This window comes from Castor canadensis, chromosome 5 (genome assembly GCF_047511655.1).
Source record: "Castor canadensis chromosome 5, mCasCan1.hap1v2, whole genome shotgun sequence".
Lineage (NCBI taxonomy): Eukaryota > Metazoa > Chordata > Mammalia > Rodentia > Castoridae > Castor > Castor canadensis.
This window is the reverse complement of record NC_133390.1, coordinates 32,589,008-32,612,699: the sequence shown is the minus strand read 5'-3', so window position 1 is coordinate 32,612,699 and position 23,692 is coordinate 32,589,008. Positions and strand designations below refer to the sequence as shown.

The 23,692-nt window shown below is 33.3% G+C and overlaps 1 protein-coding gene and 1 long non-coding RNA gene across 6 annotated transcripts in view; one reads left to right on the top strand and one right to left on the bottom strand.

Annotated features, from left to right (window-relative positions):
- Positions 1 to 1,816, bottom strand: part of LOC141423220 (uncharacterized) — a 33,735-nt gene extending 31,919 nt beyond the window's left edge. The window contains exon 1 of the long non-coding RNA XR_012447908.1: positions 1,539 to 1,816. This is a non-coding gene — a long non-coding RNA (uncharacterized lncRNA). The remainder of the gene's footprint in view (positions 1 to 1,538) is intronic.
- The window catches only part of Robo1 (roundabout guidance receptor 1), a 1,075,667-nt gene that overhangs the window by 293,246 nt on the left and 758,729 nt on the right, over positions 1 to 23,692 (top strand). The window contains exon 1 of one of the 5 annotated variants that reach the window (XM_074072924.1): positions 21,076 to 21,540. The exons of the other annotated variants lie outside the window; for them this stretch is intronic. Coding sequence (XP_073929025.1) covers positions 21,432 to 21,540 — 109 coding nt within the window. The 5' untranslated portion in view covers positions 21,076 to 21,431. Of the gene's footprint in view, positions 1 to 21,075; positions 21,541 to 23,692 lie in introns of those variants that run through there. 5 annotated transcript variants of the gene reach the window in all.

The window sequence follows — 23,692 nt, the reverse complement described above, 5'->3', positions numbered from 1 at the left end:
CTGAGTGTGGGAGAGTGAGAACACATATTTGAGGGGCAGCCATTAGGAAAAGTGTGTTCTCTGTGTGTGTTTATATGTGTGTGTCTGCTTCTCATCTTCAGTCTGAGATTAAATTTGAGAGGACCATCACATAAGTCTCTGCAACAGAACTGAACAGAACAAAATATAACCCTGGCTTTCCCATGTTAGCTATTTTATTGCCAGAAATATTTTATGTGTGCCATGACCAAGACTCAGAGGCTATGGAATATTGTTTTTCAAAATAGAAACCTATTGATTTGACAAAACAGTTTAATCTTTGCTTAGGTTTGAAATCCCGAAGAGTGACTCAGTGTCTTCAAGTTCATTTCCAACACTTTAATTTAAAACTTACTTTTTTCATATGTAACACTTGAAAAAAACACTGGTAACAGTGTGATTGATATGAGATATGTATATCCAGTTTGATAAAAATGATTGCTCATTACATTTTCTTGATATATTAAGAAAAACACAAACCATGAAAGAAACATTAATATTGAAATTTCTATAAACCATAAAATATTTTCAACTTTAATGAAAAAGGGCTTCTCTTTTGAGTATGTTTTATGAGGTACATATCCTTGAAAAGCTGAAAGATATTGTAGATAAAGAATTTTTGATAATATTTCAAACTATTCTTACAAATCATGAACAAATTTTAACCAAACAAGGAAAATACTTACCACTATTTTTCCCTGTTTAACAAAAAGGACTTTATCACTTTTCGTAAGAATCAGGTGACTTTTTTCTCCTTAAGTGGTATTTCAAGTGTGATATCTTTATAAACCTAAGAAGTCTGTTTTTTCCCTTCTTTGACAATTGCAAAATTTAAATTTCTGGTGATAATGCAAAAGAATTTCAAATTCACTCACATTTTTTCATATCTAATATTTCCAACAAAAAAGGAAGCTACTACTCTTAGTAATCTTTTAGGATTCAATAAAGTTACTGAAAACTATTTTGCACTCACCTTCCCCAAACTTAATTATTACTTTGACCACCTTACTTGTTAGCACTAAAAGAAGTTCGTGTGCGCATTATAATTTTTTAATTTAACTTATCAAAATGAATCATGTCGAAATACATAGCTTAAGCCAAAACCTATTCTTTTCTCTGATTAGTACATCATTGATATTTTTAACAATTTCAGGAATAAATCTTAATAGCAAAATTTTAACTTCACAGTTGCTTTTGAATGTGCCTACCACAAAAAATTAACATCGGAAGTGATGGATAGATTAATTAGCTTGATTACATATTTGTATTGCATACATATATCAAAGTATCACAGTATATCTCATAAGTAAATATAATTATTTGTCAAAATAAAATTATATATAAAGATGCATATAGATATAGTTGGCAAAAAAAAATTTAAATACATTAAAATAACCAGAGTTTTAAAAAATAAGCAAAAAGACATCTTAATTCATAAAAACCACATAGAATTACTGTAAGCAAAAATAGAGTGGGATTGAGCCCACGGAGGCTGTTGTTTCTATACTTGTTTCACCTACCTCTGAGTCTGGCCATCTTGACTCTCCTTGGCATTCCTGTTTTGTATAAACATTTGGTAACCACGACCTCTAATTTTTACCTCATCCTCAATATCTTTGTCTTCAACAAAATCTTTAAAAATGAAGAAATCCTTCTGAGATCTCTGAACATATCTATAATGTTTGTAAAAACTTTCCTATCTGTAGTTAAATTACCTCATTGTATATGCTGTCACTTATCTAAGAACATTATTCAAAAGTGGCACCATTTCTATTTACCTTGTGCTTATCCCAAATAGTGCAGCTTAGGAAAATGAGTAACTATTTAATTATGTGACACATTTTGGCTTCAGCTAATAAATTGTCAGAACTTGTAACATAATGTTGAAACAGGTAATGTAGGAACTTGTTTGTAGATGATTCAGACATTTTGAATTCACTAGCATAAAAATTTCAAAGCATGATTTCTATATGAGTGTTTTGCTATAAGACACTTGCAGTGTTTTAGCTTTGTTATATACTATTTTCTAAATTCCCTCACAAATTACATACTTAGGCTAATGAAAAGGAAAATTTGGGGCCTTAAATAAAGTAGTCACAACCCTCATGACATTGCCTAATAAATTATTTGTATTTCTTTTTCTGAACCATGTTTTGTCTTCTGAATCTATTGAATTCCACACTTAATTCCTTCTGTTAAATGTCCACATTCCTCTAGTTTCCCAGTCAGAATTCATTGGAGAAAGCAAAAATATTTGCTACTGGTATTCAAGAAGAAAACAATGGAACACAGTACTTTACAAATTTGTCCAAAGAACTAGAGTGGTGAAAATTAGGGGCCACCTGAGTGACTGGAGTGAAGGTCATCATCATTCTAGCTGTGATTACTCCTAATCTGATACTAGTACTTCTACCACACCTGGCTCTCCTGTCAGATTGCTGATGACTAGACCCTGACACAGATAGTATAGAGAGCAGAAACACTGATCTCGACCCATACTTTATTTATAGCACCAAAAGCAGCAGTAATATAACTCCACTTTTTGACTTCTGGAGTCCTTGCAATTATATCTACCTGGCAGAATCTATTCATAGCCTAAGCCCTCATTGTAAGGAAATCTGAGAATGTGGCTGTTAACCTTTACAACCCCCACAAATAGAAGTAATTTGGAATGGAAATTCCTATAACTAACCCAAGCATGTTCTAGAGTCCACCCTTTTTATTTAGTAATCATTTATATTCTTCTATAAATAATTAAATTTCAAATAGCAATAATAATCATAACATGGTCTGGTCTTACATCATGTACCTGTACAACATACAAATGTTATCATTCTCTTCCCAAGAATGGAGACTCAAATTCCCATCGGTAACTGAATAAGATTTAGGTTGCATTCAAGCTCTTTCAGTTCAATTACAATTCTTATTTGCCATTGTACAAGATTCAAGCTCTGTAGAAAGGAAGGCAAGATGAAAATTAGAAATTAGTTAATATATATAAACTTAGGAAATAAAATGAAAAAAGTACGGAAATCTACTTCTGCCTCTCATTTCTGCAGCTGTATACAAAATTATAATTAGCTTGTACTACTCCAGTGCTCCTTCTATGTTCCTTTCACTTAGTGAACAGTTTAGTTCTTTAGGGATTTTCTGCATCATAGATGACTCAAACTGATTCCTCAGGGATATAGTCAGTTGCAGGAAACACTGTTTTCTAGGAAATGAAATCCATTTAAATTTAAAATCCTTAAGGAATCTATTTACTTTTGATAGTTCCAAAGACTTTTTGGATTGTTTACTTGTTTGTGGATATAGGTTGTCTGCATTCTTATACATGTTTGAAGCTAAACTATGTAAGTTAAAAAAATTAAGCATGATTCATTTTTATTTGTCCTAGTAATTTGTTTCAGAAAATTTTAAAGTCATATATATTACTATACTTGCATGATTAAGATTTTATAATTATTGCTGTATATGGATGGTTTGCACTGTGACATTTCCATAAATACATACACTGTGCTTTGGTTTCATCTACCCTCCTAACTCCCCACATCTTACCTCCCAAGCCCCTTATTGTTCCCCTGTAGGCTGTGTACTACTTCCAGGTTGTTTTTTTTTAAGTCTAGCTTCCACATGTGAGAGAAAGTCGGTGATATTTGTCTTTTTATATCTAAATTGTTTTGCTTAATACATGACATCTAATTATGTCATTGAAATACCAATTCTCTGAAGCTGCATGGCCTACACAGCATTTTAAGTTGATTTAATTAAATGTCTTAATTTCCATTTATTTTGTAAAATTATAAAACACTTTTAATGTCTAATTTTCATAATAACTTTTAAATTCCATCAAATCATGATGGTTAATTGTGAACATTAAATACCAATAAAAATCTTAAAAACTAAGAAAAGTAGGAAAGAAGAAAGTTAAAACAATTTGAAAGTTTAAAAAGTGTAGGGGTTATCTGATAATAGTAATAATCATCATATGTATTGCATATGTAAGAAGAAAAGTAAACTAAGAAAAATTAAGTTTAAAAAGGACATATAGTTTTCTATTTGCCTGTAATAAAGAATTTTTAGCTAAAAAGATTATGAAGCTTATGAGAAGATTTAATAGGTGTCATATAAAGTAGCCAATTCAGAGTGTTTGAATTACAGCTGCAACATCATTTACTGGGAGGTTGTCAACAAAATTATCTGACTCCAAACTTGCATAGCTTATGAATTTATTACTACCTGGCACTTTTGTCATTTGTTGCAAGATATGCATTGCTTAGCTCAATACCCGTTGGCCATGCATCTTTTGTCCCTTTGAATGACTAAATTGACCTCTGTCAATAGCTCTATAACCTAGAGTACACTTTGCATCTTTCAAGGTTTTATGAGTCAAGTGCTCTGACTTACAGAGAGCCTGAGAGCTGAGGTACTGTCAGACTTTCAACAGGCCTTATGGACCTTGGTTCTTAACATTTTTGTGGGTTTATATCCTGGCTCCAGAAGTAACATCTTAGCAGTAACCATGAACTTTGTGGATATATTTCAATTGCTGCATAAAGTTTTAGGATGAACTAGAAAGTCCAGGTTAGCCCAGGTTTTAGTTCAAAGAAGTTTATATTTGGCCCTTAAACCCTGACTTTTCTATAGTTAATTGAAATGCACATACTCTAAGTTTTCCTTTTTAAGTATTTAAGTATAATTAACATACAGTAAAATTCACTCTTTAGAGTTGTACATTTCTATAACTTTTTAAATAAATATATATTAATATCATTACCATAATTATGAAATATAGAATATTTCCATCATTCTAAAAGGTTTCTTATGCCCCCTTGAAATTTATCAGATTCCTATCTCTATGATTTTGCCTTTTCTAGAGCATCATCAGAGTCAAATTTTACAATAAGTGGCCTTTTCTTTCTGGATCTTTTGAGATCCATCCATGTTGCTTCATGAGCCAATAGGTCATAGTTCTTTAATTCCATTGTATGAATGTACCATTCCATATTGTAGCACATTTTCTCACATACCCACCATTTAATGGACAGTTAGCTTGTTACCAGTTTGGAGTGGCTGAGAGTAAAACTGATATGAGTATTCACATACAGTCTGTATATTTATTCGCTTTCTTTTGTCTTGGATAAATACGTAGAAGTGAAATTAGTGAATCAATAAGAGTAACTTTACAACAAATTGCTAAATTGTTCTAGAGTACTATCTTCAGCATTTTGCATTCCTAACAACAAATCATGGTAGTATTGCTTAATAATAATAACAGTAGCTGTAACAACTCCCATAAAAGAAATAATAGAATCTTACTGAGAACCTACTCATCATCTCCCATGAAATAGGCACTATGTTAAGAACTTGTCATGGTTTTAATTCATTGTATCACTACAAGCATACATGAGGTAGAAACTATTACTATCATTATCTCCATTTTTAACACCCAAAAAGTGTCAGTTAACTTGCCCAAATTTTTTCAACCTACAGTGGTAGAGTTAATATCCAAACCTAGACAATCTAGCTTTAGGAATGTCTCCCCTAACTATTGTGTTCTTCTGTCTCCCCATCTGTGGTTAACTAGACCTTAGAAATAATACAGAAAAATTGCATTTTTCTAAAAATTGCTTTCTTATGGAGGGTGCTGAAAGGCATCTTGAGCAGAACATAAACTGAAAAAGTTAGCACCCAAGTACTTGAAAAAATGCCACAAGTATCTGCTATTCATATGTTCAAGTTGCCCTATTTTTTCTGCATTTACACAATCTTTATTCAAATTGGGATCTCCCCTGTGAATTGATGTGAGGTTTGGATTGAATGTAAATGACCTAAATTTATAATCAGAAAAGAAAATGACTTCATCGTAGAAAATAAGAACAGAGATTCAAAAAGTCAATCTCCAATGCACAAACAAAATTCTCTTTAATCTGTAGCAGAAATAGAACATGATAATTTTCTTATATTAAAACAGAATAAGGAAACATTGAAATAATTTAAAGAAATATTTAATTTGCATATTACTAAAATTGTTCATGGAAATCGATAGATAATAAAGAGAATGGCAACATTTTGCTACCACAATTATTTGCTTCTTTTTTATTTGTGTTAATTATTCCAAAAAATATAGATGAGACCTGTTTTTGACATTTCACATGGAATCACTTACATTTTTTATTCTTTCTCAAAATACATTTATTCTTTCTCAAATTAAATGGTTTTCCTATACTTAGTTTTGTACAAAGGGAATGATAGTGAAGCTAGTTCTATAGGACCTCATTATGACACTTCTTTTTTGAAGATAGGTATGAAAGAATTAGATGAACAAAGAGAAATAGAGAGAAGGCAGTATAGGCAATGTTGGTTTCTAGAGAACCTCAACTTGTGTCTATTCTGTGTATTATTTCTAAGTCACAATGTACAGAAAGGGCATCTCCTCTAGTCCTGTACTTTGTCAGGTGTTGATGCATTGCTATTTATTAAAAATTCACACTGAAAGGGCTCAATGAATCCTAAAGTAACATATGATGTACCTAGATGTAAATCTAGACGGATTTACATCAAATATGACAGTTCATTCTGGGTACTAAATAAAGTAGTAAGTAGGAGATACTCTGCCCATAATTCTGTAAAAATTCCCTAATTGATTTTCAAATCTTTTTGAAGATGTGTGTGTGTGTGTGTGTGTGCACACACACCAGTGTATTTGTTAGAGTATGAGTGAAGTTATAGTGTGGAATGAGAAAGAGAGAAAGAATTATCAGAGGGATCAAACAATGCAGACAATAACAAACAAGATAGTGTGTATTCTAGGTTTTTATTTCTAAATAGCTCTTCAAACCCCATAACTGACTAGGAAAATGGTCAGTGTGCATCTGCATGTGTGCATATGTGTGCACACACATATGTACATCCCACCCTTTTCTAACTTATGCTTTTTAAATCATGCCCTTTAATATTTCTGCAGAAATGTAGACTTTTTTGTAGATTTTGTCTACCTAACGTTTGACATTTGTCTTGGGTGTTCTGTGTTTATTGGTTTGATACCAACTTAGGGAAATCTGAAATCTCTGGCCATTTGTCTTCTTCACTTTTGTCCATTCTACATTGTGTAGGTGAAGTCAAGTTAAGAAAAAAGTTACATTTGGCAGCAACTTGACCTATTAATAACAATTTTACTATTTTTCTGTTTCCTTTAGCTCAGAGATGTTTATGTATTCTGTCATTGTTGTCATAAAAATGAGTTATTTTTAAAGCCTTTATGCTAGCCTCAGAAATAGACCAATTGAAATAAATTATCATTAAAAGTACTGGCATTATTAAGGAAACATTGTTCATTTTCGTATGAGTGTCATTAAAGGATGTTTTTCTCCTAGTGATGCAGTATAACTATGAATCTTAATGAATAAATAAATAACATGTGAGTGGCACAGAGTGACATTGAAAGAAGTACCTTCTTTATGTTTAGTAGACAGGCATTCTCTTTTACTTTGGCTGTCTATGTGTGTGTTGCCAGATGAAGACATCCATCGTCAGTTAGCTCCAGTAGCTAGAGTTTATTGTAAGGACTGACACATGATTTCCCCAGCATAGTCCTTAGATATGTGGAAGTAGTATGAAGGCCATCTCTCCAAAAATGAAGAAATGTTTCACTGTTGTGTCAAATAAAAGGTAGCTCTAGAACCCCAAGCAGGTCTCGTTGTCTAAGGGTGTCTTATGGGCTGATTTCATCAACTTTAACTTTTCTGAGTTTCATGGGTTATTGTTCTCCATCATCTCTTCTGCCTCAGAACATAACCTATACACTTATATAATTGCTTTTTGCTTCATTTCCTTTCAACCTTTATTCTTGTATTAGCTGCTTTATTCTCTTTGTATTTTTAAGAGTTGATATCCATGTAACCAACCACATCTCCACAGAACCACAGAACAAATCGTTGGCCAACCTATACATTGGTGTCTCTCCTGTCAAGTTCTCACCAGATGTTGAGAAGTTTTATACTATAAATTATGTGGACTATATTGCATAATATAAAACGTTGCCTATTGAGGCTACTTATTCATCAGGGACTATGGTCTTGAGAAACACTGTGCTTGGAATGTTTTATATGTTTTCATGAAACAGACAAAGAATAATTAGACTATGAACTCCATGAAAACCAGTACATTGTCTTTTTGTTACATACTGTACATCTCCTATTCTGGAAACCGTACCTGCCATTTTGTGAGAGCTTGAATGTTTATAATATTTACAAATAAATGAATGACTTATCCATCAGCCAATGGATAATTTGCATTAGCTTAAAGAATGTGCAGAAACTTCAGAATAGTACGGAACTGGAAATCCAGCCTAGTCCACATAGTTCTTGTGAATAATCTCAAATGATTGCTTATGTGTAGGTCTAGTGAATAATTACATATGATCAACGTGAGGTAAATCCAAATAATCTAGACCATAAAACTGAGAATCTCTGGACAATTTCTTGGTCAAGTCTATATGAAAATGTCATCTGTAATTTAAATAAATTTAATTAAATTGTTTAGAGTATAAAGAGAGAATTTCAATTCAGACAATGTTTTCTGAACCACAAATAGCCAGCAATCCACCTACCAGGAATGTAACCTGAGAGACACCTTTAAATCAAGCACCTTCAACTTCTTGAGGATGGGTCTAAAAAGAAACAAAATTCTCCTAAGACCAATTGGGAGAATTATGAAAGAAGATCTTTAGGATCGTCTCCATCCTTCTTTTCCATCCTGTTTCCATCCATCCTAATCCTTCACACACTTGTCCATGGCTCTACTTCCAGATGTTTTCACGCATCTGTGCCTACAAATCTCCTCTGGATTTCCTATGAAAACCATTCTTGACAGTTTTCATCACAAATACTACATACTAGTCATTTGTGCCCCACTGTTAGAAAAACTGATAACAACAGTACCGACATGCTGATTCACAGTCATAAATCATATGTCCAGATATCATCACAATGGATCCACATGGAACTTTGACCAATCAATCCTTCTTATTATGTACATTTCACAGGTGGGAAACTAGAGGCTCAGCTACAAGGAACGACCTACACAGAGCTATATCCAGAGTGCAATCATCGGGTTCTGCATATAGGCTGTCTCTTGAGATTTCACACTTCCTAAAAGTATGATTACAATTTAACATACAGCTACTTCCTATGAATATTGATGTGAAAGTGAAGATTGTCAAGGCATAACCCAAAGTTTCCTTAGGGGTAAAAAATAAAATATTTTGACATATCTGTAGAACTTTTATTTCTGTGGAGGGTTATATTTCCATTTTCTATAGAAGAAGTAGACTCAAACTGATTTTAATCCCATTCATTTCCAGAAAACCTTTTAGTCTGCACATAGTGAAACCAGAATGCTACTAGTTTTTTTTAAATGCACTTTTATGTTGGTTTTAAATGTCATACATTGATTCTGTTTGATGTTGAGCATTTCTTTCCATTATAACTTGTAATCTGCTTCAAGACATATTGGACATTTAAACACAGTGCACCATTCTCTTGAGTACTACAAAGTGTTTTCTCCTGTACAGTAGTGAAAATACACTAAACAGAGTTGTATAAAGAAAGATGACACACTACAAGGATGATATGAGTTGAGTTCAAGGCCCTGCAATCTAAAAGGAAATGGATGAATTTTGGGTGAGTGGGGAGGTTTGCCCCACAAAATAAAAGTGAACAAGACTGAAATACTCTTAACTGTCTATATACCACACACTTGCTTTTTATCTGCTTAAGAATGACACAGGCATCCTAGTTTTTCAATACCCTTTCTACACCAAGGCAATAATTCAAATATTTTAAACAATGTGATAATAAATAAGCATTTGTATTTTCAATAGCAAAAACTGGTATAGTCAGGGAAATGTCGTAGAGATGGTTAAAGTAATTAGTACATGGATGAAATGGTTAGTGTAGGTTTTATTTTCAAACTCCCTTGGCAAAGCTATACAGTGTATCACTAATACCACTTTCAGTTTATTTTAGTACTCAATCAGTTTATAGACAAAAACATTCTAGCTACATCTTTGATTCCAAAAAGAGGCAAGATTTTTGTTGTTCTGTTAGTGAATCACTAAGTGCACTATCTTTATTTACTTTTTTATTGTGCTGAGCGGGAGTGCATTGTGGCATTTACAAAAGTTCTTATAATATATCCTATTTGAATCCATTCCCTCCACCATTCTCCTTTATCCCCACTTCTCCCTACAAGTCTCATTTTTCAATTTACATAAGTTTATACACAGTATTTGCACAACATTCACCCTCCCACACCCTTTCCCCAACTCCTTCCCCCTCCTACTGGTACCAACACCTCCAGGTAGGCTCTATTCCACCCTCCTGTTCTCCAATTTTATAAAAGAAAAAAAAATGATGTTTTCTGTTTAAGATACCTACACAGGGAATTTCCTTGTGACATTTCCAAATATATATGTATTATAACCCAAATTGGTTCATCAACTCTATTTTTCTTCTTTATACCTTAGTCCCCTTCTTGTGGTGGTTTCAACAGGTTTAAAAATTCTGTATTCATTTTTATATAGAGAGTACATCAACCATATACAAATGTGCTATGTTTGCCTGTTTCTGGAGGCAGTGGCTCAGGTGGTAAGAGCACCTGTCTTGCTACTGTGAGGCCCTAGGTCCAAACCCCAGCACTGCCAAAAAAAAGAAGTTATTTTTGTCACTTTCAAGAAACTATTTAGGATAATGGAGAAATAGTCAATGTAGAATTGAAAAAAATATTTCCAAGATAATTTAATAGAATATGTTTGATATTAATTCAAGTCAAATAATTTTTTTAAGTTTCATGTAGTAATGACATCATTTAATTAATAAAATGTTAAATAAATTAAAAAATTAAAGGAACTGTAAGTAAAGTATTAGTGCTCTCTGTATTTGTATATGTGGGTACTTTAGGATAGGGAAAAGGCTTTATATATCTGCTTTTAAAATCAACCTTGTCTTTTCTATACTGGCTTCTTAAAGTGAGATACAAATGCTAGTGAAACACTTTTATCTACAGTATTTGTTTTCAAAGTGCTTTTTCCATTTGGGGATAAAAGTATCTTACAATATTCTGCAGTTTCAGTTATATAGCTATTTTTTACATCTGGTAGCATTCATGCACCTTTTTATATAGCTTGAAATACAAAATACATGAAATGTATTGCTTTATCTCCATATGAGAGGATAGAACTTTCAGAAAGATACCCTACTGGCTTTAATTGAATTGAACAAAGATACTAAAAACAGAAGAAACCAAATATTTGGTAGAAATGTGGTTGCAAAAGCTTTCTTAAGGACAGTTAATAGGAAGTATAAAATGCAACTAAAGGAAGGGATAAAAATATGAATATAACAGGAGCAATAGAAATACTATATCTATATTAATATCATGAAATGAATTTAAATGTCCCTCTTTTTTCTCAAGCATCAATATTATGATTTAACTGTTCAAATTACATTTTATATATACATAACAGACATGTACATATATGGCACATGTACATAGTCATCTACACATATATATAAATTTATTGTATTTTAACTTAAATGGACTATATGCCATGATTTTTAAAGACAAGATCTATTCAGCAACAAATAATTTTACTAAAAATAATGGAAAAAACAAGATATAAAATACTTTGTTGATGTTACTGTTATTGTTTCTGGTCTGGGACTTTTTATTAGCACTGCACATAATTCCATGGTCAGAAGTTTTTGGTTTTGTATTTATTTTTAAATTCATGATAAAACATTTTAAATCTTGGTTATAAAAAATAATTTTGTCAGTTTAAAGATTGAGTGCTTATATTGGATGCTTAGCTCTTCTGTCTTCTGAATATCTCACCACCTTATTATTCTTGTAAATAAAATTTGACCACCTTCAAAGAGGTGTGAAAAGAAAAAGCAACACAGAGCTTCATTCATGAAATGTTTCTTAATGATAACATCCATTTTAGAAAATATTTAATGTATTCTGCGTATGTTGATCAAATTCATTTTGCAGATTTATTTATGCATATGAATTCTGCAATGTAGTTGTGACTTTTCCCACTGTATGACTCTAAACTGAGGCATAGAGTTTACATGACTGGTCCAAGGCTGTAGTGATAAGACGAATTAATGGAGTTGAAATCAAAGCCTAAGATTGTCTATAAAACCCAGACTTTGCACTAAACCATGATTATTGTCTAGTGTTTCACATAACAATTTTCAAAAGAAAATGTCAAGAGGTGAACAAAGATACAGACACATTAGGTATATTGTCCTCGATGGGAAGTGTTCTACCAGAATGCATTCATTTAGCGGGAATTTATTAAGGTCCAGGAATGCAAAACAGTATAGTCCTTTTTCCATAAGCTCATTTCCCAATGTTTACACAAGCAAAATCTTTTAAAACCCTCACTTACCATTTTACAATAATATGTTGACAGTAACTGTGGGAGCAGAGAGAACCCAATAACCTTCTAAATGTAATAATGATGTCATTACAAAGAAAACATGCTAGGGTGGAGCTTTATTTGAAAGTTACTATCAAAGTTACTCCAGAGGAGAACATGGGCATGACAACCAGGGAGAACAAGTACACATTGGTCAAAAGAAAGTAATGTCAAGCATAGAGGGCATATGAGACAAAAAGGAAAGGTGGCGCTACAGAGTTAGGGAGGGGCTGGCACACTATGCAAACTTGTATTGAAATGCTCAATTTAGTTAATAAGGTTAATCAAAATATTATAGATATGTAACATTTTATATTATTTTCATTGTATATAGTAATTTTACATTATTATATGTATATAAATTCATTGACCACAATATCTGGCATGTTGGCTACAATTGTATGTCACAGGATAGATGCAAAAATGCATGGAGATTAACCACTTAGCCTCAGGAAGAAGTCAGTCAGTTCCTCTACTCCTAGATTATAGTTTAATAGCTGTGTCATTTTAGACAAATAATTTCATCTCTGAGTCTCATTTTCCTTTCTTGTAGAAGTCAAATAATGAAAACTATATCATCAGCAATCCTACAAGTGAGATGGTATTGTTCACCCTCATCTTACAGAGTGAGAGGTTGAGGCCAAAAGAGTCTAAGTAACAACACAGTATCACGAGCATATATGGACTTGACTGCAGTTGCTGCTTTGCAGAATACATCCTGTTGCTGTCAGCCAAGCTGGAATGTCCATTGATGCCTAGCTCCCATGTCTGACAGTGTGGCAGTGAGTTAGCGCTTCTCCATGTTCCCCTCAGCCTCCAGCAAGGCCGACCACATTTCTATTGTGGCAATCTCTGGGCAGTGTTCCAAGACAACCAGAGCAGATGCTGTAAGGTCTCTTAAGGCCCAACTTCAAAAGTTAAACATGTCACTTTGGTTGCATTCTATTGATCAGAACAAGTCATAATGTTGATTCATATTGAAGTGGTGCTGAAATAGACTCAACTCTCCATAGGAGAGGTGCCGAAGCCACCTGTAAATGAACAGTGGAATTTAGGAGACAACTTCTGTCATCTTTGCAGACACTGCCACAACTTTTCAGTAGAACACTGATGATTGGTCACACCCTATGCAATAACATTGATGAAACTCAAGTGTCACAAAAGCCACTGTTGCTACTTGAAAATTAAATTTGGTGTACTGTAATATGTATTTATTGATAAGAAATATACTAAAATGGACTGAAGTTTCTCTAGTTTTTTATCATTTGACAAAAAAAATTAAGTTGAATACAGCCTTCTCTTATACATGAATATTGACATTGAATATTCTTCTATATTTAAACTGTAATGTTTGCTCTCAATACCAAAATTAGATCTTTGGGTATTCAGGTTCTAAAAGTGCAGAATCTCACAAATTCTGAAACACCTGTTCAGGTAGGAAAATAATTATACTTATGAAATGAATTAAATTAAACCATATGTCATACAAAGAAGAATATAGCTGTTTCTCTCATAAGTATTTATATTTAAATTCTAACAGAAGACTTTGTTTTTGTGGCAATGCCATCATGTTTTTCAATGACTTATTAGAAAGTTAGTAATACCTTAAATCACTGTTAATTAGAAATACTGTTTTTATACCATATATAAAATGAATTTTAGTATGGTAAGATATTAAGGTCAGAATTAAAAAAAAAAAGTCTTAAAAATCAATCCTCCAAAAACTTGCTCTATCAATGAAAAATCTTGATCAATTACATTCAATCCCAAATGCCAGATGCATTTTGCATGTGGCATGACTGTGATTTATGAGACTGCTGCGTATTTTTGTCTCATAGTCTTCTTTTCAGATAAATCTTTCAAGGTAGTGTCAGAATGAATGCCAGTTCCCTCCCATGTGTTTCTGCAATAATTACCCCTTAGAAGGAAGGAAAGAGGAAGGAAGGAAGGAAGGAAGGAAGGAAGGAAGGAAGGAAGGAAGGAAGGAAGGAAGGAAGGAAGGAAGGAAGGAAAGAAGAGGGAAAAAGAAAAGTTGTAATATTCTTTAATACCAACACAATGCAGAATGTGTTTTAAACACTGGACTGTCACACTCTGCAATGGAACATGTGATACTCAGTGGAGGGACATCTGTGATACAACAGTTGTGTAGACACCAATGTGTAATATATGACAAAGAGATCATCTTGCTTAACTAATTAACTATTAAGGTCCTATCAATTTGTCAATACTTTGCCTTTCTTTCTATATATTACAGTGTCAAAGCCCTCTTGAATTAAACTTGCAAATACATATCTTGATCCCTTTTCTCATCTTTTTACTCCTGGACTATTCTAGCACTAATAATCATTTGTCCTTCACCAAACTTTAATTTGGGTCCTACTTAACTCAAAACTTTTTCCATACATCTTGATACCTAACCCACTTTCCAACACCCTGTAGCATTCACTATTTTAATTCTTTAGAGCATGATTTGCTTACATTTTTAACTCTTTTTCTAAGTTTGTTTGCTCCCTGCCTGGCTAGATTGCAAATTTCTGAGCATGATTAGGTCTAATACCTATTTAGCACCAACACAGTGTTCCTGTCTATCTATTTATGGAAATATCTGTCTCTTGTTTGTATAGTTGCTGAAAGAATTTCAGGCCTGCAAGTCATCTAGGTGCCCAATTAAAAAAGTGGTGTTAATGCTATTTGCATAAAACACTTCTCTTTATTTTTGCTTGTTAATTTATTTATCCAATTAAATAATTATTGGGAGAATATATAAATAGCAGCTCTAATTAATGGTGGAAAGAGCAGGAGGTTATAGTGGCTAAAACTCTTTTCATTGCCCATGACATTAGGGACACAATCAAATTATTTATCTTTATACATCTAATCTGATTAATCCAGATCAGGTGGCATAAATGTAATAACAATTGATCTTTAAGTTCTTGTTAATTTCTAATGTGCTACCATAAAACAAAAGGTAGAAGACTTAACCAAAGGGAAAGCCTCTTTCATGAGTTAGAAAAAGAAAATCATTTGCATCTCTAAAAAGATGTAGGGCTTCCTGGAGGAAGTATAGAGTATGAACACAAGTCACCATCATTTACAGTTTGCTCTGCCTTGTTAATATACCTTGTAGATGAACAATACATTAATGAATCACATAAATGAAATAATTTCAATGGTCTACAATGTTTTGAACACTGTGTTAATACCAGTTGTTCTTTATGAAGAAAGTATTTTATGTGAGATAGTGGTGGCATTTTTGCAATAATCTGATTATAATATACATTCTGAAACGAGGTCCATGGCTTAAATGTGTATGGCCATCTGGCTGGATGGCAAATTAGGAACTGTTAACAACTATGTGAACTGAGAACTAAATCCCTGACTAAAAAATATGCAAAATGCTTTACTAATCAAACATAAAACTCTGAGATTGATTAGAATGCAACTCTTCCAGTTGGTATGCAAGATCATATACTTTACCCCACCATGTAAAGGACATTAGAGTGTCATGTGGATGATAGTGGTTATAATGGTAGCCATGACCTTTACCAACCGAGTTGGTTTAAAATCATGGTATGAAAAGAATGAGGGCAGAATGTCAACCAAGCTACAGTAATTACTTATTGTTCTGCAACAAATTACCCCCAAATTTTAGCAATTTAAAACAACAATCATCTATTATTTCATACAGTTTCAGAGGATCTAGTGTTTCGGAGCAATTTGCCTAAGTAATTCTGGCTCAGGATTCTCATGAAAGTTACAGACAAACTGTGTGCCAGGTATCTAGTCATAGACGTCCTAAAGGTTACTCACATGGTTGTTAAGCAGACCTCAGTTCTGCGCTGTTGAGTTAGTACCACAGCTGCTTGCTGTGTGTTCCTCTCCATGTGCTGCCAGGGTCTCCTCCCAGTGCAGCTCAGTTCCTTGGAGTGAACATGAAAAAGAGAGAAAATGAGAAAGAGACAGAAACACAAATGACCTATGATCTATTGTCAGAGTCAAACCATCAGCTCCATCTTAGTCTCAAAAGACTCTCAGTCCATACTTCAGAATGGGAAATCAGAGGGGAAATTGGTGAAATGTAAAATTGCTACAAAATCTTGCCATTTTTAATCTAGATGTTGATATTAGAAAATTATTTCATTCTCACAAACATTAGAGATTTGTTCTTTGATGTGTTTTTAGACAAGAAAGTATTATTAATTGGTCTAATTCTCCAAATCTGGTTTGAGGTTTCTAAGGGGTAATATTTGTGTAGGTAATTTGCCGTGATCTATAGGAGTAAATATATGCTTTGATCATCTATAATTGTAGTCAATGTGATATGTTCTAGACAAGTACATTATCCTATAAACTTTGGTATGGGGATATCACTTGTGTTAATGTTCAACATGTAACAACTGTTATTATACATGAATAAACAATACTGTCCATAACATAAAGTATGGGTACATGTTTTCCAACCAACATAACACTATGCCTTATCAACTTTACTTCTTTCATATCTCTCCATTTTTTCCATCTCTGTTGAAAGAATTCTAAACCAGTTGTTATTTCTTGCCTGGACTACTGCAATAGTTTCTGTTTTCTAGTTATAACACTTACCCCTTAAATACATTTATCATATGGTAGCTATTGTTGCTTAACTTAATTCAAATGTTCCTTATATGAGGAGTAAGACTTTTATACAATGTAGATACATAAATCTCACTAAATTTCAGATTTTATTTTTTATATCAATATAGATTTTTTTCCTTCACACACAGGTATCAGTATTCCTTTCTTATCTGGTTTGAGGTGATACTGGCATTTTGGAGAGTTATTTAACAAAGACACAAATAAAATCTTCTCATTCTTGACCCCCCAAATCTGTTGAGATACCAGCTCCACCTTAGAAATACATCCCAGAAACCCAGCAGAAAACTTGTAACTCCTTTTCCTTCATTCTTTGTACTTATCAGTCAGTCTTGTTGATTCTGCCTGAATGTGTCCATGTAAGTATAAATGTTTCACTTAAATAATTAAATAGTCTCTTAACTGATCTTATACTTCATTCCTGACACTCTCCAAAGTATTCTGTGTATTGAAAGGAGAATAATCTGTATTCCTTCCTGAACTTTAGAATAAAGTCCAGAATCCTTGCATAGCTCCAAGGGCCTAAACTAAAAGGTTCTTGCCTATCTCTCTAGCTATTCTTTCATTCTAACATGTACTAAGCCAAGCTCTTTCAAGGCTGAGAAATTTTTGCATAAGCTTTCTGTCTGACTGCACCTGTATTCCCATCTTCTCACTTTTACCTCATATTTGCTTATTCATCCTTTGCATCTGTTTAATGCACCACTTCCTCAAAGTACCTTTAAATTAAGTTCCCATTTTATAATACCTTTTTGAAATCTTCCATGTCACTTCATGGCAGATGCAATTGAAAAGTGTGTTCTTAAAATTGGACTTTTTATATGTTGTGTCTATTTCTATTCATTGGACTGTCAGCTCCATGAAGGCAGAGACAATGTCTATTGATTCAAGGTAACTTCTCAGTAATCAACCTAGAATCTGATACATGCAGCATGCTCAGAAAACATTTGTTGAATGAATGAATAGATGGATGAATGAATGAATGAATGAATGACAGGAGGCTTTTTATTTCTTCTGCTAATGCCCATGAGTCAGGATGCATTTATTAACTTAGCATACACCACCTTACTGATCAGTTTCACTTAGGAAGAATGAGATTACTCAACTCTATGTGCTCAGAGACTGTGAGTTTGCATGGCCAAGCTAAAGTACATGAAACATGAGGAAATATACGGAACAAAAATACACTTTACTTGTTTTATGTGGAAATAGATCTTGACATGCCCTGTTTAGGATGTGACTGCAAATATCAGGCTTTGTATCAATTTATAATTTTAGATTTGTCTAAGTCCACCTGCTGATAATCTCCAATTCGTTAACATTACAAGCTTGTGGAATTGAAAACTGGACATAGAACATGCCTGCAGAATCAGCTTTCTGTATTTGCCTTGTTTCTTCTTGTCAGTCTCACAATACTCATAATCTAAAGTTTAATATAGAAGATACACTTTGGGCTTTTACTAGCGCAGAAAGGATTATAGGAGCAAGGATTATAATTGAACTTAAACTGGAAGAAAATAATGTAGCTAGGATTTCCTATTTATCTGTAACAACTTATAATTCTCATAGTCAAGGAAAGCAAAGGACAATATATAAATATATAAGATGAAAGAAGTCATCCTGGCTCTTTTAAAGTCATATTTTAATTTTAAAATTTACCCATTCAAATTAATATCCACAATACAGTAAAATGTGCTAGCAGTTGATCAAACTTTGATAATTTTCTTTGTGCATAAACCGTTCCTGAATTTAAGTTTTGAAGAAAATATAATATAGTCAGGCTCCAAATGATGTATCCACATAGTTTCCAACACACACAAGTACACACACATACACACTTATACTTCAAACTTGGCTTTCTACTTCTAGGTGAATAAGTCTTGAAAAAACTGGGTAATTTTTTCCGAGAAAGTCTAAGATAAACTTTTGTTAAGCTATTTAGTGTTAGTAGTATTATAATACATAGCAGTGATGGGAAACAAAACTAACTATTTCAAAGATAAAGACTTTCTAGAAGTTTGTTTGGAGAATAGGGAGTTTCTGGGTATGACAAGATTCTATAACTCATAATAGGAAATAGAAAAAAATAAATTCTCATTTGTTTCTTCCAGGAAGTCAGATATTTTCTCCTTTGAGATTCCATAAAAATTACATGTGGATTTTAATTGCTTTTATCATAGAACATGAGAGGTCACCAATTTAAATATCTGTGTTTATGTGTATAATCCCATTCAACTTACTTGATGGGTATTTGCTATTAATAAAATATCAGGTACTTTGTGAGCACTCAAAGCCTATTACTTTTTAATTTAATTTAATTTTATTTATCATACATTAATACTATGAAGGGACTTCATTGTGGTATTCCATGCATGTGTACAGTATACCTTGAAGAAGTTCACTCCCTACTTATAGTCTCATTACCCTTTTTCCTCTTTGAAACAGTATTTTGTGGGTTTCATATACTGTTTTCATATGTACATTTGCAGTGTACTTCTATCCTCTTCAATCCAAGTATCAATTCCTTTCTATCTGCCCTCTGTTGAAGATCGCCCCAGAGTGTTCCCATATACATTCATGCCTTATTACTATCATCATCATTATCATTTTAGGTCTAAGTTCCACCAATGAGTGAGAACATGTTCTGTTTGGCCTTTTGAACTTGGCTCATCTCACTCAGCATGATGGTCTCTAGTTCTATCCATTTTCTTGCAAATCAAATAACATTTCTTAAATCAAAGACTAGAAAATGTAGGTTGGATTCACAGTCAGAATTTTCTGCCTGATTTTTCTTGGTTTAGAAGTTCAGATTTGTGTTCTTTTTCTTTAAAAGTAGGAAATCCTCATAATATTCAGAGTTTTTAGCTTCTCTTTAAACATTAAAACACCTAGCAACCTTGAATTTACAACCCACATGGTAACATTCAACTGAAGTTGAATGGTTTTGCCACCACTCATAAGTCTTTCTCCACACCTGGCCACAATCCTCACTTCCCCCTCTTGTCTTTACCAACCTGTTTATGCCACATGCATCACAACTATCCACCTTTGACTTTTGTCTCTGCTACAGAACAAGCACTGACAGTAAATAGTACACTACCAAGTATTCATTTTAAAAGTGTGTCTTGGCACCTGTGTGAACTATTTAAGCATAGAAGTAGATCAGGTTTAGAACATGATTCTGTGTTTAGCAGTATCTAAAAATAGCTTTATATATTTATTTTTAAAGTAGGCATACTTTTGTGTTAGAATGTTCATGGACACATATTATTTTTATTAATAAAAATTTAAAAATTTCTACTAAAGTGAAGGCAAGCCTTTTATGTCATTATAGTGTAATTCCAAAATAATGTAGACAATATTTCAATTAGCCCACAGGAAACGTGGCTTCACTGTAAATGAGACTTTACTGTAAAACTGAGAAGTCTGATTTGTTGAAAAATCTGCTCAGCTCACGAGGTGATAAAAATCATTATGCAGGAAACAGAAGTGTTGGAATATACCACCCTGTATTTACAAAGCAAACGAGTGTTTATGATGCATTGCAGATGATCCTAGTATGTGCAATGCACAGTACATTCTGCCTGCTTCATGGATTTGAAATATTTTTGGCAGACTGTCTTTATACATCATTCTGTGAATATAGAAATTTCACAGTACCAGCTGAGTAGGAAAGATCATTGTTTACCACTCCCTTTTATCCAGAGGTATTTTTATCATGTCTTAGCAGCAGATATTTATACATCTAATCCCTTCTCCAAGATGTTAGATAGAGGTCTGTGAATAAGTGGGTTTTTTTCCCTTAACAACCACCTCTGTTTGAAATGAGGAGTATTTGCAGTGCCAAAATTAAATATTCAGTTTCGTCAAGTACTATAATCTGTGCTACAGAATGGGTAGGTGGGAAAATGCGGAAATCTCAGCTTTTTCCTTTTATCATGTTATAAAAAATGTTGACAAACATTTGGAAGAAGTGAGAGATGGCAGAAGCAGGTTAGGAACTGGTAGCTGCAAAAACACCAAGAAAATTGTCAGCTCTTCTCTCTTGACATTTGTGCTTATGGATAGAGAAAGGTTTTACCTCCCTTCTAATTTTTTTAACATTTTCTGCATAATTTAACTGGAAAGCCTGATGTGAACTTACCTGCTTTTTAAAAAAATTTATGGGAAAAACAGAATCTTTGCACTTCTGCTGAATAAAATGAAAGGATTGGCTCCAGGTTTCTACTCCTAGTAAGAGCCTCAGGTTCGTCTGCGACAGGACTCTCCATAGACGTTATTTTTACCTGGCATGGCTGTGCTGTTCCTGATGCTGCTGCTCTTGATGGCAGAAATAACTTCTCCTATGGGTATCTCGGGCAGAATGAAAGCTGGGTCAAGGTGGAGAGGTGAAAAGAATCGTGAGTAACCAGGATATTTTACTCTTGTGCATTTCTTTCTTTTTTATATTTAGGAATGCCTTAAGTCTATCTACCTATCTTTGCAGTTCATAGCAATTCCAGAGATTGTTTTAGGATGTAAAAATAATTCTACACATTAAATATGCATGCAGAATAAATAGGCTCCACCTTCTGTAAGTGGCACACGTCTGCAATATTGTTCTGTATTTTGTTGCAAGAGTTTTGATCCTTAACTAAAAGGTTAACTCTTACAGTTCCTTGGGACTTGGACTTTTGGCAGATAGGTCCAATGACTATGTACTGCAATTTAACATTACCTGTTCTATATCAAGTTCAAATATGTTGCAAGTATTCATGGGATATTCAAATGCTTGCTATATAATAAAAATCCTTATATCTAAACACTTTGCTTTCAGGATAACAAGAAAGGAAAATAGAAATGGCAACTTTTGCAAAAACTCTGATTTGAATAACTTAAGAGTTGGTACTTTATCTTTGGAAGTTGATAAATAGATTACTTTCTAGAGTCAATATATTATTTATCCTCTTCTTATGGAAGTACAAGACTATTTGTGTAATCAAGAAATACAGTATTGAAACTGTTGATTTAGTGTCCAGGGCTAAGTCTTTCTAATGTTAAAGGAGAAGGAAATAACTTTGATACTTGTCTGTCTCAGATCTAATTGGTCTGAAAAGCCATTGCTTTTGCTACCTTTTATCATCCTTAGGGCACCACAGTTGAATGGGAGTATGAATACATATCTGCATTTGTGTGTGTGTAAAGCTTAGAAGGAGATAAAATGCTCCTCTACGAGATTAGAAGTAGAACTTTAGTAGTTTCTTATCTATATATGTCTTTAAATGTAGAAATAGAAATGAACCCAGTAATTGGTTTGTAGAAAGAAAATTTAAAACTATCCTTTTAAAATGTTACTCTATGCACAGAAGAGGTATGCCAATAAACTTATTTTACTGGGACTTCCTCCAGGAGACGCAAAGTAACCTTGAAGCTAATTGCTAAGTGTATGACTCTATTTTAATATGAGTGGCCATTTTGTGTTTTACTGACTTGAATGAGAGGTAGAAAGCTCTGATGGACAGATCAATGGGGACTGCAAGCAATATAAGCTGGAACAATTATAGATTCACCTTTCTCTGCTTCCAGCTGAATTCTCACGAATCCAGTTATTACTGGTCTTTTATTTCCCTTTTTTATTTCTCATTCTTCTTTTTTCTTTAATCTGTCTTTTTCCTGACCATGATTGATAAAAGACATATGTATAAGTCTGATACTTCTATCACCAAGAAATAATAAATGATTGATCTTAGTGACTACTTCTTCTTTAAACATGTAAATGGAAAAGTGATGATACCTGGTGAACCTACTCCAGGAATGGGGGGAACGAAGGATAAAGGAGAATGAAGGAGGAGGTGAATTCAAATATGATATATTTGATGTATTTTAAGAACATTTATAAGTGCCACAATGTACCCTCATTGAGCAGGACAATAAAAAGTAAAAAAAAATTAAAAATCTAAATCTTGTGTCTGCATTGGAGAATTACAATAAATTCATTAGTCTCCAAAGTCCAAGATTCATCAAAATTACTCTATTCTTTAAAATTAAGTCTAATCACTGTAGTTCACAGCATTTGTTATGCTTTTTGCTTGTCTAGTTACACAGTTTAGAGTAATGGCACATCCACTACATGAAAAGATATGAGTAGTAAATCCATGATTGCAAGGATGGACAAGACAATATCTGCTTAAAGAAGAGGGAATGGCACACCAAGCAGTTAAGTGGCTTCCTTAGAAATAGTCACCCAGATAATCATGTACAGAAGGAGCTCTGGAATCAGTGTTTAGACTTCTAATTCACTGCTCTTTGCATTGCAAAAAACTCCTTCAAAGAACAGTCTAGCTCTGGGAAATCCATATTTTATTTCCTCTATCAGCTTTGGAGCCTCATTGAGAACAGTCCTAAATTAGTCTGTTTCAGGACATTTAAGATGGAACTTCTTCAGTGAAGCATTCCCAAAGTCTTCCTTCTAGTAGAATATAAGTAAACATCTCTAGCAAGCTACAAATACCACTTTAAGAATTCCCAAACTTCTAAAACTACCTTTCAGAATGATTTAAAAATTTGGGTGGG